Here is a 16,778-nt window from a genome sequence, read left to right as displayed (position 1 = left end):
ATTTGGTGACAAGTTGTCCAGTTGGGCTTCTGTCTCCTCATTGTTTGATGATTTCATTCAGATTACTTTTATATATGCATATTTTATGAAGTTTCCACTGTACTAAATTTCCATATTACCCCTCAAATAACCCTTAATGTTAATTATTTCTCCCTGTATTCCTTCCTTTGTCCCTCTCTTCACTTCCCCTTTCCCCTTGATTCTCCCATTCCAGTCTCTTGCCACCATACATCTTTAGCTGTCCGTTCAATTTCTCTTACACTGAAGGGACATCTACCTGTGCCCCCATTCCCTTAATCTATATCTAGTTTCTGTTTTTCTACAAGTGACAGATTGATTATCATGGACTAAACTTATCCACCTGTAAGTGAACAAATACCATGCTTGCCTTTCTGGGTCTGGATTACTTCACTCGGGATGATTTGTTTCTAGTTCAAACATTTAACCTGTGAATTTCATGATCTCATTTTTTATAGCAGCTGAATAATATTCCATTATCCTTTCTTCTGTTGATGGACATCTAGGTTGTTTCTAATTTCTGAATATTATTAATAGTAGCAATTAGAATGGTTGAGTAACTACCTCTGTAGCAGAATGAACTGTATAATGAGTTATGTTCAAGATGTTCAACAAGTTGGATCTTGAGGTACATTCCCATTTTCTTTAGGAACCTTACGTTGATTCCCATAGTGGCTGTACAATTCGTACACCCACCAGAAATGGATGAGTGTTCCCCTTGCTCCCCATATTCTGCAGCACAGAGAAGATGGGAGCATAGGAGCGTTGTGGAATGTGAGGGTCAAAGCTTGGGCTCTGGCAGCCCTCTCGGACAGGCTTGGTCATCCTTCTCCAATTAACCAATAAAATACACAGTACCAGGGAAAAAGAGACACACCCACAGGAGGATGAGAAACAGATAAGAGATCCAGTGATACAAAGTTTATCCTCACATGACTGACACAAGGTCTAGCAAGTGGTACAGTGCACATAAAAGTAAACAGTTCTGGCCAAGGTCCCACCCCTTAGTGAGCCACGATTGTTCCAGTGCTGTTTGTCTTAAGAGGCCATACTATAAATTGTTAAGTGCTTAATTGCTGAGGGTATGAACTCACCCTCACAGAAAAGTGAAGGGATGGTCTGTCCTGTGAAGCTCCGTTCTGTCTGAAATTTAAAATAATTTAAAAAAAAAGATTAAGTCCATGGTTTATCTCTGTGCCTTGTGGCAAGTACAGACCCAGATTGAAGGTAGACATGCCAAACTTGTGTGCAGCTTGTAGACAGCATGTAAAGTCATGATTGAATGATTTTTAGTAAATATAACTTACTTCTAACCACTGGTTTCACCACCTCTTCAAAAATCCTGATGTCATTTCTTTTTGTAATATATCTAGAAATGGAATTACAGGATCATATGGTATCATATGACAGCATTTTAAAAAACATTTAAAGTACTTTTACAGTTTCCCATAACAACATAGAATTTCAGATTCTCACTTTGGACTGGTTTCAGTATTTCCACATCCTTAATGATACTTAGTCTCAGTGTAACTATAAAATGTTCTTGCAGTTCGTGCTGAAGATAAATCTCATTGGGAGAGCACCCATTTTATATGATAAAGACTCTAGCTTTGAACCCAGAAACCTCCTCAAACCCTCAATAAAAAGAATAAATTCAGTCTGCATTGTATTGGTAGCTTAACAGTAGCTTGACTTAACAGTTGCTTGTTGTTTGTATCAGATTATAAAAGGGATGCTTTGTTCTGCTGTTCTGTCAAAGCAGTTTCCATGTGTCTGTGTTACCTGTGTTCAGGTACAATGTGTTCAACACACAGCAGATGTTTCTTGCCCTCTGCTTGTCGTTTGGTTCTCAACCTTCCTACTGCTGTGAACTTTTAATTACAGTTCCTCCTGTTATGGTGACTCTCAACCACAAAATTATCTTGTTGCCACTTCATAACTGTAATTTTGCTACTGTTATGAATCTTAATGTGAATAATTTTGGAAATAGAGGTGTGCCAAATGAGTTGCAACCCACAAGTTAAGAACCGCTGCACTAGGAATATTACAGCATTAGAGGTCCAAATATCTATCCCAAATGAACTGTACATCACTCCTTTTTAAATTAGCAATAATCATTATTTCTTTGAAATCAGCTTTTACTATGCAAATTCAGAATAAATAAAAATTAAAGAAAACAATAATTACAGTGACAATGAAGATTGTCAAACTCTAAAAAGAAATGATGGCATATTCATGATGGGAATTTCTCTAGATGCTAAGTAAAATAATCTTGTGATATGCAAATACCATATTTCAGAGAGGAGAAAATTGTCAAAAAATGTTTATTTTCAGTCTGGTGAGAGGGCATGGTGGGCAAAGGCAGCCAAATCTAAATATGTGAGTTTGGTGCCTGGAAACCTCACTGGGAAGGAGAGAAGCAACTCCTACAAAGTTTTCTCTGACTGCTAAAAGCACCCTTTGGCATGAATGAGTCTACACACAGACACACCAATAAATAAAACACAATCATTTATAAAACAAAAGTAATTGTTCCATAGAGAATGATAGCACACATATATAATCCCAGCACTCAAGATGTGGAAGTAGCAGGATTGGGAATTGAATGTCAGTCTCTGACTATACAGAGAGCTGAAGTCCTGAGCTAGATGAGACCAGTCCAGTGAAACAAAAGAACAAAATTGTTTATCTTTTATACAATGTTATCAAATTAAGATTTGAGCAAATGACAGAAATTGAATTTTATGATTATGAGAGTACTATAATAGCCCATGTATTGATTTAAATTCTGGACATGATAACTTGACAATAAAAACTTTGTTTCCTGGCAAAGTAAAAATGATGATGCATCACAGATCATCCCTACACCTTTCCTTTCTGTGAAAGTACAATGTAGGATGAATTGTGTGGCATTTGTACAAATGAGCCATTATCCATCCATTTTAATTAAAATTTTCTTCAAGAAGTATATAATTTTTTCTTTAGTTCTAAAATTTGTATGATTACTAAGCAAAGATACTGTGTTCTATTGCTTTTGGGTGTCAAAATATGCACATTTTATCATTTTTCTACTAATTACTAGAAAAATAAAAGTAGAAGAATGCTATGGTATGCATCATACCATTCACGATAGACAGCTTCTTTTGAATTTGAAATGAACTCGATTCTGCTTCAATTACATTATAATTAATGGGATGCTACAACCACAAACAGTAAATTCTTCTGAGAGACCCTTCTTAGCCCTGTGACCTTGAACTTTATGTGCTTATGGTTCCTGTGCTAAGCAGAGATATATGGCATTGCCTTCGATTGGTGAAAACTAAGCAGTTCAAGGGGCATCAAATCCTCTTTCGCCTGAAGCACTGTTAAACCAGTATAGCATTGCCTACTTTGTATTCTCACTTTGAACTGAAGTTATAATCTCATATTCAAAGATACTTTATAGGGTCGTCAATACAGTTTTTTTAGAAACAACAAATCTTGGTGCAAACTTTACCAATTAAATTTAAATTAACAGCTGCATTTCAAAACATGTATTCTAAAGTCTTTAAGTTCTTTTCAACATTTGGAAGAAGATTTATTTAAAAACACTTTAATAGGGTAACCCAAAGGAAAGAATAACTATGGATGGCAGATAAAAGTACACACCATTCTACAATGAGTTTGTTGAGAACACTAAGTAAGCAAAGCTTTTAGGAAATTGCTAATGATTATCTACTCTATTACAAAGTTATCTATAATATACACTGGAATATTTGTCAGCAGTGTGCATAAAATGGAAATAATACATTCAAAAAGTTAAATCCTCATTGAAAATACATTTACGTGGAGACAATATTATGCTCTCATGACAGAGTTGTCAAGAAAATGTTCTCTCTCTTTCTCTCTCTCTCTCTCTACACACACACACACACACACCTTTAATTTTTAGAGAACATTCAGAATAAGATTATGTGCTGAAATGTATGTTATGAATTATCAGATCACTATTTTTGAGAATTCAGAACAATCAGGTATGGCTCTAGATTAGTCCATTCTAAAATGATGAGGTTGGAAAATACTCCAGAGATTACCACCTAAAGTAATTCCATATGCCATGAGAGATCATGGATCAAAAAGGCTTTAAAGGGCTTTATTTAAAAATAACATATTATACAAGTTGATATATGACCAATTGTTATTATATTATTTGTTGGAGTTTTCTAAAATTAAATAAATAAGCAAGAACCTTTCTGTCACAAGTATCATAAAATATTTACATGGAAGCCATCATCTAACTCTATCCTGATAGTTTTCTATCTCTTCCTTGCTCCTCTCTGCATTGTTGCTCCCAGTAGTGTATTTTGCAGGGGGTAAGATCGAGATTCACACTTTTTTCCTTTGATTTTTCAAGCCAAGAAATTTGCAAAGCCACTGAAGTCTTCATGTGCCCTCTTTGTGACAAGAATTGCTCATTACAGAGACTCAACGACAGTTGTATCTATGCCAAGGTGAGTGTGGGCCTGTGTAGCCTCTACTCTGAGCTCCAGTTTCTCTATGAATTAGATAGTAAAAAGCTCTCCAGTAAATAGTTTTTACTGTGAAAATTGTCTCCAAAATTTTCAACAGTCATTAGTGTCACTGACAACTGAAAAAAATTAATCTGTTGCAATTACAAAGAGAATATATTTTATTTTAATATCTTTTTCTTCTTGGGTTGTTAAAACTGATAACTGGCACGTTAGATTTAACCTCCACTTGACATTATATCTGCTTCATTTTATGAGGATAATTACTTCCATGGCAATGATTCAATTTGTATCTTTCATGAATTTATTAGGTTGCAATACTTCTATTGCACAGAGGGAATGAAATGTCATTTCCGAAAGTCCCATATTGCTGTCTTTCAAAATTACCTGAAGGATTTTTAAACTCCTGAAGAGCAAGCCTCATCCCAGAGCCATTAAATGAGAATCTTTAGGTTAGAATTTAGATGTCATCACATTCTCAAAGTTTCTAGGTGAACAAATTTTCATAGAAATGTAAAGAACACCAGTTTTTACAGGTTTGATTTTCAGAACAGTTTCATTAGAGGATAATTAATATGTAGTAAATTTAACTAGAACCATTGAAAAGTAAAAATCAGCACATTTTGTTAAAGCGTATGTACCTGGGAAACCTATCACCACAGTGAAAATAATGAACACCTCCCAAACTCCTGCATGCCCTCTTACCCTCTCAACCTTCCCTGGCTCATCCACATACACTCTCCCCAGGCTCTTCTGTTTAGGTAAACAATTGCAATGTGACATTCCTGATAAATATGCATGTTTCTTGACTTTTATGTGTATGGAGTTAAGTGGTATGATTTTTTTTATGGTTTCTCTTGTACACTGTAACAGTTACAAATTCATTTTACAATGTGGCATTTATCAACAGAACATTCTCATTACTGCTGAATACTATTTCATTTTCCCTATATTGATGTTCGCTATTTGTTTATATATTAAGGCATTTTCCATTATACGTATAGCTTCTTAAAGTACTGATTTTTCAGTTTTCTGACTGACAATTGTTATTTCTCTTTGGTCAATATCTATAATAGAATGGTCAAGTTATATGACAGCTTTATTGTTAACTTTTGTATTATTTCAGTTTTTCTTATTGCAGAGTTGCCTGAGGCAAGACACCTATCTAAGAAGAGTTTTATTTCAGTTCATTTGTAAACAGAGACTGCGCTTTAGTTTTCCAGGCACCCAGACTCAAAAAATCACACAAAATATTATATTAATTAAAACACTGTTTGGTCAATGTCTCAGGTATATTCTAAGCTACTTCTTCCATCTGAAATTAACCCATTTACTGTAGATGAGATTCTGTTAAGGTGCCACTATCCGGACATCATGCTGTTCCAAACCTTCTAAGAAGTGTAAGAGGAGATACAATAGCCATAGCAGAGGAAACACAAACTCAGGTTTCCAATCTCATAGGAAGGAGATGTCCTTAAATTATCCTAGCCATGCTCAATTTCCAAGGTTAAACCAAATATCAACTATCAGAATTTGTACTGTTAAGCGAATACAACCTCCCTTCTTATATTACCCTCTGCACAACCACGATTTAAAATTAAATGGTTGTTCATACATCTCTTTAGCCTTAAAAGCAAACTATTTTCAAATAAAACAAGACTTTGAAAATGTGTTCTTAAGAAGAGCAAGACTCCATTGTTGTGCTTCTTGAAGTAGTTTTTAAAAATTTCGACTGATGTTTTCTTTGAAGTAGTAAATGTTCTTTTCTGTTAGAAAGGTCAAAGCTCATATGTTTCCTTCCAATTACCTTAGATAATCTTGAACCGTCCTCAATGTGTTCAGTCAACCCTCTCTCAGTATTCTGTATTTTAACTCAGCAGGTTTTTTTTTGTCAGTACCATAAAGTAATTAGTACTGCTTTATAGACACAGGCTAATTGCTTACCTCTGTGATTATCAATATACATTTCATGTGTACACATGTAAAATGTAGATGTAAAACTAACAAAATTATTTTGACATGACACTCCTGAACATTTTGAAATCTTCCCTGGTTCTCATTTAGTTTTATCTCTTGTTACTTGTATATAATCCACAATTAAAATATACATTCTATGAATATTACATATACCCACAATAATTGACTAATGTGTTTATAAACTGGTAATATATACGTTTGAGCTCAAACAGGCCTAAAAAGGTTTATTAGTGAACTTTTTAAAAGATAATGGAAATCACTTTAAAAGTGAATGCTACATAAACTATGAACAATTGCACCCAAAAGCCATGCTTTGTTGTTGTTTTTGGTGGTGGTGGTGGTGCTAACTGTGGCCTTATACTTCTAGTTATCTAAAAGCACAGCTGTTTCTGAAGCAGGGGGAAACCCTGATTTCTTGGTGACCTTTAAGTCCTCATATGTAAAGTCTCTGTAGCTCTCTGAGAAGCTGTTCTTGTCCATTTAAAAGAGGAAACTGACAGCTGTTCAACTCCTAAGACAGCTCAGGTCTCTCTGCTGGGTGCCCTGGAAACAAACAGGCTGGGTTCCCCTGCTGGGTGTAATTTTATGAGCTCTGTGTGAAAATTTTTCTATGATCCGTGTCTCTGCTGTCCATAATGATTATTATAAAAAGTGACACATAGTATTTTTAGAAACATCCAGCCTTACGTAAAATAAGATTTTAGAACCACAAAGGATATACAAATCCTTAAGGCCTATCTTGGTTGTTGCTTCTCTGTGCTAAGCTGCAGATACAACCCTGGACTTTCCTATGAATTTTAGGCAAGCTCTCTTTCGCTGAGCTAAGCATCATTCACATGTTTTTAAAAGGCTACAATTGAAATACACATTAGTATTATTGTGATGTCTTCATTAGGAATGCACTTGACTTTAGACTGAATAAGGGGAACGTCATTCTATCCCAACTTTCATTTTAAGAATGTCATTAAACTGAGAATTTGCCTCAGTCCCTTTGGGTAACATTTTCCTCTATATATTAGCCTTCCTTATTAGCAGCTTCATTTTCTGTGAGTATATTTAACTGTGGTAAATTGAACATTGAAAATACTAAATAAAATATTAATTTCAAATTAAATATTAAAAATCCAGTATTATTTATAGGTTTCTTACTCCATTCAATTCTATCTTACCGGACACATGAATCATCTCTTTTCGTATCTGTTAATAAACCCTACCCATCTCCTAGCTATAGAGAAGCCCTTGGCTAAGAGATCTATATTCCCAGTATCAGAGCACTTGTGACTCTTGCTTGCATGGTTGCTTCATGCAGCTTGAGTGTCTCCTTCACTCGCCTCACTTCATCTGAACATGTAGACATACCATCTCACACCATTTCCACAAGAACAGTGAGCATAGTAGTATTAAGTTTTTTTGCAGGTCCACGTTCACATGTGATCTACTGTGTGTTGTTGTATTTGCTCCCCCCTACTACCTTCTGCTACTATTGTTAATCTCTTATTGTGACAGAAGCAAACAGGGCTTAGCACAGTCTGAATTTCTCAACTCTTCGCAACAAAACCCCATGGGTATTCAGAGGACTGCTGTTGTTTCTGGGGTATTTATGTACATACCAAGTGTTTACATTAACTAATTTCTGGGCAAAGTGTTGTGCATATTAAAAGAAGTATCAGTAAAACAGATTTTATTAAATCTGAAATTTATTAAAATCAACTAATCCTTACAGTCCTGAAAATTATATTCTTTAACATTGAATAGCTTTACATCCTTTATCAAGCTTTCTATCAGGTAACAACTGTTTAAAAATGTGCTTGATGATTTATGAAAAAACTTCTTAAAACAACTTACTATGAAACTCTTTACATGAAATAAATCACTACTGGACCCATGGCACATTTTGAAGGACATGAAAGATCAGGAATCGTACCATGGCAGCATTCAATTGAAGAAGCTTGCTTACTACCAGATTTCTGTCTTTTGTAACTTCTCCATTCTGGAAACTTGTAACGTTTTAACTTACCCACTAATATTTTATGTTTCACAGTATTAAGTTGTTTGACTGTGGTATAAAAAGGCTTCTGTGAGGATCTAGAAACACTTCAAAGCTAGAATGAAGGTAGGGGTACAAAGGAATGAGCGGGAAGACAATAGAAAAACCATCTCTTTCTTTATCTCTGCCCATGAGGAAATTGCATAAACTATTGAAGGACCAGTGAAGATCGCAGATGAATAGATTAATAGATTATATAATGTGGTAGAAACTGGAGAGAAATCACAGTACCTAATGCAAGCAATAACTTCTATTTTAGTACAGTCTTTAGTATGATTAATGTTTCTATTTTTTCTATTAAGGTAACATATTTGTTTGATAATGGAGGAACAGTCTTCTTTGCTATTTTTATGGCAATATGGGGTAAGTATTTTCTTTCATTATTCATTTTCCAACGCGGACTTTCTACCAATATTTCTGTGCTGCATACACATATGTACACGAGCGCATGTCGCACACACACATACACAGATGTGCACATGTGACACTCACCCCAAATATTGATTCAGCAATAAAATCTCGAAAGATGATGCTTGCTTTGTTTGGCCTTTTCATACATTCACTCCTTGGGAATTTAACTCTTATTTAATCCTCTAATCTCTGAGGCTTAGACCTTCAAAGACAAACTAAAACACACTTAAAGTCAAAATTGAGTCTCTTACATTCTTACTGATACAAGAAGTGGTGATGAGTTTGCTTGATGATTTTACTTGTTTTTCCCTGTATTTCATACCTATAGAAAGATGGATTGTTTCACATATGGCTGAACAAAAACGTATAATATATTGCAACTTCTATTCTTAGCTAGCAAGTTAAAATCAGAGAAATTATGAGTAAGTATATTCTTTAGCCTTTTCCTCATGTTTCTCATTGAGAATCTAAAAAGCCTAATTAACTGAAACCTGATGTGTACTCATCCAAGTTGGAAATGCTTTAAGGACTTTAAGAACGCTTGGGGAAGCTATCACTTTCCTGGCTAGAATCATTTTGCTTGCTGGCCCAGATGAATGCATTCATTGTCAACTGGTCAACCAAAGGAATTGACCATGTGTGTGCTATTGTATAAAAGTGAAATGTATTATAAGATAACAATGCTTTCATTCTTAATGCCTTAATTCCTCAGGATCAGAAACTCTACCATATCATATTTCTGGCTTTGAAATAAACAAACAAACATTAAATAACCATTCAAATTATGCACCAAGAAAATGCTTATTTGGTTTGTGGTCCTAGATTACAGACAAGAGGAGTGAAGAGTTAACTTCAATTTCTGGTTTAAACGCAAAATATTTGAAGAAAATGTAGTTTTGGTCCCTAGATTTTGTGTGAAGAATGGTTATTATTAAGTTTCCAGTCAGTGCTACCATGGTGATGTGTATTAATTTTACCTTATTCCACAAAGGTTTCCTAGAGAAACAAACCAAAACACAAAGTATGATTATGTAACGCATGCTTCAGCCCCGCTGAAGACTGTAAGAAGAGAGAGCTTTTAGGTGATTCATCCACTGTTTCCACTGCACAGCTCCTGATTGTGCAGCTCTCTCTATGCAGATGGCCACGCAGTGATGACGCAGAGCCTCTTGAAATATGGATTTATTAGAAGGTCAAGATAAAGATGAACTCTTGCCCTCTGCAGCCATTCTTCTCCTCGCTTTCTTTACATTGAGGTTCTAAGTGGAGGTATATCATCCATGGGAATGCCATCTTGTATACTTTCTCTGCCTTCTGGCATGGATGAATCACTCACAGCTGAGTTGTAGTAACTAGAATTTCCAAAATTGACATCATAAGGTTCTGGTGCATTGTCTAATCGCAGGACTGAAAGAAAATAGCAAAATCAACAGAAGAGCTTTATGGCAATAGTCTGAATGACGAACGCTCTGCTACCTGATTACATTACGAGACTACAGGAATTGTTCTAGGTGATGAGCAGATATGTCGCCTATGTGGGCTTCTCAGACATTATTTTTGAAATGTTAGATAAGTAGATTTTTTTTCATGCCAGGTTTAATTCTATTAAAAGAGAACAGAATATCTGAAATTTTAAACTGGGCACAAAATTAAAAACTGGAGGCCATTCTCTTTGGAGAGATACCTTGCTCAGTCTAGCTAATGTGAGGAGGGCTTTGGAGATGCCCCAAAGCCATGTGCTATACTTACCATCTCTGAATCAAAGAGGGGTGGGCTGGGGGGAAGGTAAAAGGGGCTAATCAACATTGAATTTTGTGGCTTCAATATCTGGTGAAAAAATTGTTTTCTAAGTAAGTACAGTTAACAAACATCATTATTTACTATCTTAATACCTTGATAGTCAACCTTGTGAAAGGAAGAAAGAGAGCTATGAAAGTATGTTTCCTTCAGTTCTGATAGATCCAAGTAGTCACTCAAGATACTCTGATAGATGACTCAAGAGAGTTTTGTTTCATTTTTAGCAAAGTGAAATGCTTTTCCTAATGCCTTGAGGACATTTTTCAGAGAAAACTTGGTACTGGGCATCTTAAAGTAATGCAAACTGTGACTAATTTCTAATTGGATAAGTGATCTAATTAGTTTTTAAGTAATAATACTTATTTATTAAGCCATCTGCTTACAAACAAGCCTCCTGGGAACTCTCGGTCTTTGAAGAGATTTCCTAAACTGTATGGAAGAGATCAAAAAAGGTCTCATGGCTGACTTGCTCTTCTAGGCATCAGTCACAACTAGTAAAAACATAACAATTAACAGGATAAATATTTTACATTATATACATAAGACAAGCTTGGAATTTGGAAACTTAAAAATCCTCCTGTTTAACTTTGAAACAACTTCCCCTTTTTCCATATGGATTAGTAGAAACCAAAAAACAGATTTCTCCTGAATTTCCAGTTAATGGACTTGATTTTGAATATGTATAATAAATCAATGATGAACTGAACTCATGAGAATTTAATGGAACTCCACCAGTAGACTCATCAAAGGCAGGTAACTATTTGCTTTGGTGGTAGAAATCCTTGTACATGCAGCAAAACAGACCTTACCCATGAGCATAAAAGAGAGGAGCCAAACATTTGCAGTAATCTCATTTATCTTTTGTTTGAATAATATGTATCAAAATCTGCTTTTTCAGCATATATACTTATATTAATTACAGATATTATTGCTACCCTTTAATCTCCTGTGTGTGTGCATATGTGTGGTGTGTACTTATGCATGTTTTCATATGTACATATATGCATATGAATACTGAAGCCCGTTTCAGGAGTCTTCTTCAAAGTATCTCTGTCTTATACATGGAGACATGGTCTCTCAGATAATGCAGATCTTGCCAATTAGAGTACCTTCCAAATGCTGAAATTGGAGACTCTCTCATCAGAAGTTTCCATGGGTTTTTGGGATCTGAGATCAGGTTTTTATGCTTAGTCAGCAAGTGCTTCAACCTTTGAATTATCTATAGAACCTGGTTAGCTTTTCCAAAACCAAACCATTATATGAGTGGGAAAGTTCTTAATTAAGGTACAATGTCTTTATTTCTGTATATGTGGAGCTTTCAAATACTGTGTTTCAGGGCCACATTTCTATCTCCTCTTTATTGCTATTATTATTATTATTATTATTATTATTAATTTTAGAATAGAACTGTTTGGTTTATTCTTAAGGAATAATAATAAAATAAAATATTTTTTAAAAGACTAACACATTGGAGTTGGACAAAACAAACAAATGGAAGGAAAAGACCCTAAGATAAGACACAATAATGAGAGATCTACTTGTTCTCACACTCAGGAATCTCATTAAAGTACTAAATTGGAAGCCATAAAATCAGGGCCTAGTGCAGACCCATGCAGGCCATATGCATGCTACCTGTGAGTTCATGAGTTCATATGAGTTCTGATCATGCTGATATAGAAGGCATTGGTTTGGGGAGGTCCTCTATCCCCTCTGGCTCTTACAACTTTTCCCCTCCTCTTCTGTGGAGCTCCCTGAGCCTTGAGGGAAAGATTTGAAAGAGACATCCCACTTATGACTGAGTGTTCCAAAATGTCTCACTCCCTGCATAGTGTCTGCCTATGACTCTCTATTTGTCCCCATATGCTGCAAGAGGATTTTTCTATGATTGGCTGATCAGGGAACTCATCATAATTGTTTTTCGGGGTCTGGAATACTTTACTCAAGATGATTTCTTTCTAGTTCCATTTACCTGCAAATTTCAGAACCACATCTTTAGTATTTCCTATCACTGTCTTCAGTGATATATTTGAATTCTAGAAGTACTACTTTAAACCAGTTTTGATACAATGAGCAAAAATTTGAAGTGTTTTTGAATGTTACAAAAAGATAATGCAAATTATTATTATTACTATTATTAGTATTATTACTATCATTATCATTAATTATTATTTGGTGAAGGAGATGACTTTAAATGAATCATGTCTGTTTCTGTTACCCAACTCCCTGACTTTTTTCCTACGTAATATTGTCACTTAACTCAAACCACTGTGTGTGGGTGATGATCTGAAAACAGTTTTTACCTGGTTCATTTCTGTCATCATAAAGTCGCCGATGGGAAAACGAATCTGTCTTCCGTTGTCCACACAATAAGTAGCCTACAAGGCTAAGCAGGGATGCACCCAAAATTGCCCCTAAAATGCCTCCGAATACTATTCCTGTATTTTTATACTCTAGAAGAAAAAAAGAAATTACAGTCCAGCAGTAGAAAATTAGTTATTCAACAAACAAAAATACAGATGTGAAGAGTCAATATATTAAATATTTGATATGTCTTAAAATTTAGACAATGGTGACTGGGTCTCTGTGTACTTTATCATATACTCAGTATTTGTGGTATAGTGGTAAAACATAATTCATTATAAAACTATACATCTACATTTTTACTTTCTTTGAGATACTTCCAAGTTTTTGATTTATAATCATCTTATTATTTATTATCACCAACAGTACTGAAATGCCATATTTTACAGAATATCTAATTTCAGTAATTAATACTATATTCATTAAACTTTTTACAAATCCTTAATCTATGAGGAAATTTATTATTAAAATAAACTTTGACTTCGTGTAATCACTATATATATTTTTATATATATTTACATATATATATATATATCAAACAATAAGTGAGTGATTAACAGATAATACACCCACAAAATGCCAAGAAAATACTAAAAGGAAAAGCAATAGATATGTACAAACCAAGCAAATGAAACAAAAGACAAAAGCAAGATGCTTGCAATGTCTGTTCATAGCTCAGCTCAGATCAAGGAACTGATCAAGGAACTAAAATTGTACTCTATTCTACCCTTTGTGGAATACTTGACTTGAAAATTAAGTAGTCATTAAAGTATTGCTTCTCTCTAGACACTAAATGCACTTTTAAGTGTCTTGAGAAGTTCTTTAATTAGGCAGATTAAGCTATTCTTAGACTGTTTAATTCCACTCCTAAGAAAATCAGCTCATTTGGAAACACACAAAAAAAGTGTTACTGTGTTACTATAAAAATAAACACACCTAACAATTCTGATAAAAGAGCTATGGTATAGGTCAGTGATCAGTATTTACAACATATATTTATCGAGTTTAGACAGACAAAGAATCATTTTAAATATTCTCTCTAATTGTTGCAAGAGTGTCCAAGAATGATGGGATGTGTAAAATTATAAAGTGAAAAACTATAAATTTAAAAAATAAAAGCATATGTACACACATCATATTAGTTTTAAAAACCTAGATTTTAGACATTAAAATAGTTCCCATATGTTGACAACAATTTACAAATGCCAATCTGATTATGCATTTATAGATTATAATTAATTTAACCTCTAAGAAAATCCATCAGAAGGCACTGGGTTCATTTAAAAAAAGCCCTTACTATAAAACAATAAAATCACTTTAAACCTATGAACTTACAGCTTGCCCTGGAGGAAATTAAGCTTAATGAGCCCTTCATACAGCCTCTGACATTATGTAGCCTCTGACATCATAAGTCTCTGATATCATACAGCCTCTGACATCATACAGCTTCTGGTAGCTTTCTTAACTTATGTTTTTAATTTGACACAGTCTGTAATGGAATTATAAAAATGTTTATATAATAGTGTTGTGATTCAAAAATATATTCATATAATTCTCATCAGATATTAAACTAAAAGTTAAGGATATTTTTCTTGTGGTAAGTTTGTCTAGCTATTTCTTGGACTGTCACTGCTCTGATTTTTGTTGTATAGTAACTGTGTGGGGTCAGATAATCGATAAAAGTAGTCATTTTGTTCAGTGTTTCAAAGGTCACATGCGTATATTTTAAAGCTCATTTATAGAACACTCCTGAAAGTCCGGATTGTCTCTAAAGAGACAATGGAAATTGTTACCCAATGTCTCAGGCAGCATGTTCATTTACCATCATAACCTTTTGCTTCACTCCCTCTTCATGCTCCCTCTTACTAAAAAGTAGCATGTGCTCAATTAAGTCCTAAAACCACTGCACAACTTCTACTGTTTACTCCTCACAGATAAGAATGACTCACACCACTGTAATTGCCTGCCTTTCCCTAGAATTGCACTCCTTGGACTTAAGTTATATTATTTCCCTAGAAATTCAGTCTTACATAGCCAAAAAAAATTAAATCCACTTATATATACCTTTTGGGGAGTCTGATGTATTGGAAAAAAATTTTGAATTATTGGTGAATTTTAAGGTAGGCTGTAAAGTTGTTTTTTCTTGATACATGGTAAAACTAGCGAAGTTGTCATTGTCTGTGGCAGGCCATTCAGTAGGTTCATCTGTCAGAGGGGTCACAGGTGTAGTCATCGGAGGCAGAGGGAGAATATTGTCTGTACTGGAAATATTGTCAGGAATGTTCATGGTGTCATTGTCCAGGGACCAGGTGAAACTTTCTGATGGTGCAGAATGCATAGGATCAGAATGTGCTGAGAAATCTGCTGTGGATGAGTTCAAAGGCAACTTGGAAACAAACCTATGAGTCAAGGGAGGGATGGAATATGTGGAGGTGGGTCTTGGGTCCTCAGTAGAGCTAGCTGTTGGCCAGTTACTGGTAGAATGTATTGTTTCATAGGTCGTGGGTAAATCCAAAACAGAGGCATCTGTTACCATGGGTTTGGAGGTATTACTATTGTCTTTCTCTGAAGTCACATTTGTCCTTTCCAAAGGAATGGATTGGTTTCCCGCTGTTTTCAAATCTTCTGTGGTGTACTGAGTTACATTTCTTCCTGGATTCTTTTTCTCAGGCCTTGCAAATGGTAACCAAATGAATAGACTTGAAATCAACACAATTTTGGTTAAGGTCAACATTGCAGTCTTTTTTGGTACTGGTTTTAGTATGAGGAATCTGGAAAAAAGCAATAGTCATTTGAATTATTAAGAACATTCCGAGTTTTATGGATCTTCATTACTAAAGGAAAATATCCCAAGACATAATGTTAAGATGATTATATATTTTTCACTCTAAATAATTTGCTTGGTAAAGATTGTGGATTTAATACAGTGCCACTAAATTCTATTTTCAATATAATACTTCCTTTTAGGAAAATGCCAAGAAACAGCCTTGTCAAATTAGTTACTTTGGTTTTTGTTTTTGTCTTTGCTTGTTTTTCTAGTGCTCAGGACCAAACCCGGGGCCTTGTGATTGCTAGGCAGGCACTCTACAGCTAAACAAAATCACCAGCCCTGCATTATCAAGCTAGATACTATTTCAAAGATCACGGAGCTTGAAACAACTAGAAAATATATTTATAAACATATGTGCATATACACAGGCTGTGAAATAACTTCTTTTATGTTGTAAATATAGGGCATACAGAGCTGTTTGATTTCTTCAAACTACAAAAAGTGTGTTCTTTGTGGAGATATTATTCTGAATGCTAAGTGTAAAAATTACTCCACTGATCAGACACTAAATGCCCCATTCTCAGATCTATGAAGGAAGTCTTTGCAAAGCTCTCTTGAATACATTTTATACATATTTACTTATTTAATTGAAGTGGAAATAACATCTGTGTTATAATAAATGAAGGATATTGTTGAGGGTATTTAATGTAAAATACCTAGGTATTTGACCTAGTTAGATTATAGAACTGTTAGGTAATAAAACCATGAAGGTGACCTCACTAAACCAAGCACACAATTCTGCTTAATACAGAAGTTCCTTATGACTGAAATAGGTGATAAGGGAAAAATTGAAAAGGTATATATGAAAATTCTGGTTTCTGTCATAAAT

The 16,778-nt window shown here is 34.7% G+C and overlaps 2 protein-coding genes across 5 annotated transcripts in view; one reads left to right on the top strand and one right to left on the bottom strand.

Moving 5' to 3' along the window:
* Ano3 (anoctamin 3) overlaps positions 1 to 16,778 on the top strand; it is a 226,209-nt gene that overhangs the window by 147,649 nt on the left and 61,782 nt on the right. For all 3 annotated transcript variants that reach the window (XM_075961687.1, XM_075961688.1, XM_075961689.1), the window contains 2 exons: positions 4,412 to 4,508; positions 8,853 to 8,913. In XM_075961687.1, coding sequence (XP_075817802.1) covers positions 4,412 to 4,508; positions 8,853 to 8,913 — 158 coding nt within the window. The remainder of the gene's footprint in view (positions 1 to 4,411; positions 4,509 to 8,852; positions 8,914 to 16,778) is intronic.
* Muc15 (mucin 15, cell surface associated) lies at positions 10,208 to 15,853 on the bottom strand. 2 transcript variants are annotated; one of them, XM_075963743.1, is made up of 3 exons: positions 15,184 to 15,853; positions 13,059 to 13,208; positions 10,208 to 10,368 (listed from the first exon to the last, which is right to left on the bottom strand). In XM_075963743.1, the coding sequence occupies exons 1-3, from the start codon at positions 15,851 to 15,853 to the stop codon at positions 10,208 to 10,210; spliced, it is 981 nt and encodes a 326-aa protein (XP_075819858.1). The 2 variants fall into 2 exon arrangements, with proteins under 2 accessions (XP_075819858.1, XP_075819859.1); XM_075963744.1 differs by having other exon boundaries at positions 10,294 to 10,313.

This window comes from Microtus pennsylvanicus, chromosome 2, assembly GCF_037038515.1.
Source record: "Microtus pennsylvanicus isolate mMicPen1 chromosome 2, mMicPen1.hap1, whole genome shotgun sequence".
Classification (NCBI taxonomy): domain Eukaryota; kingdom Metazoa; phylum Chordata; class Mammalia; order Rodentia; family Cricetidae; genus Microtus; species Microtus pennsylvanicus.
Note: the sequence above shows the minus strand (reverse complement) of the source record. Positions and strands in the feature narration are given on the sequence as shown.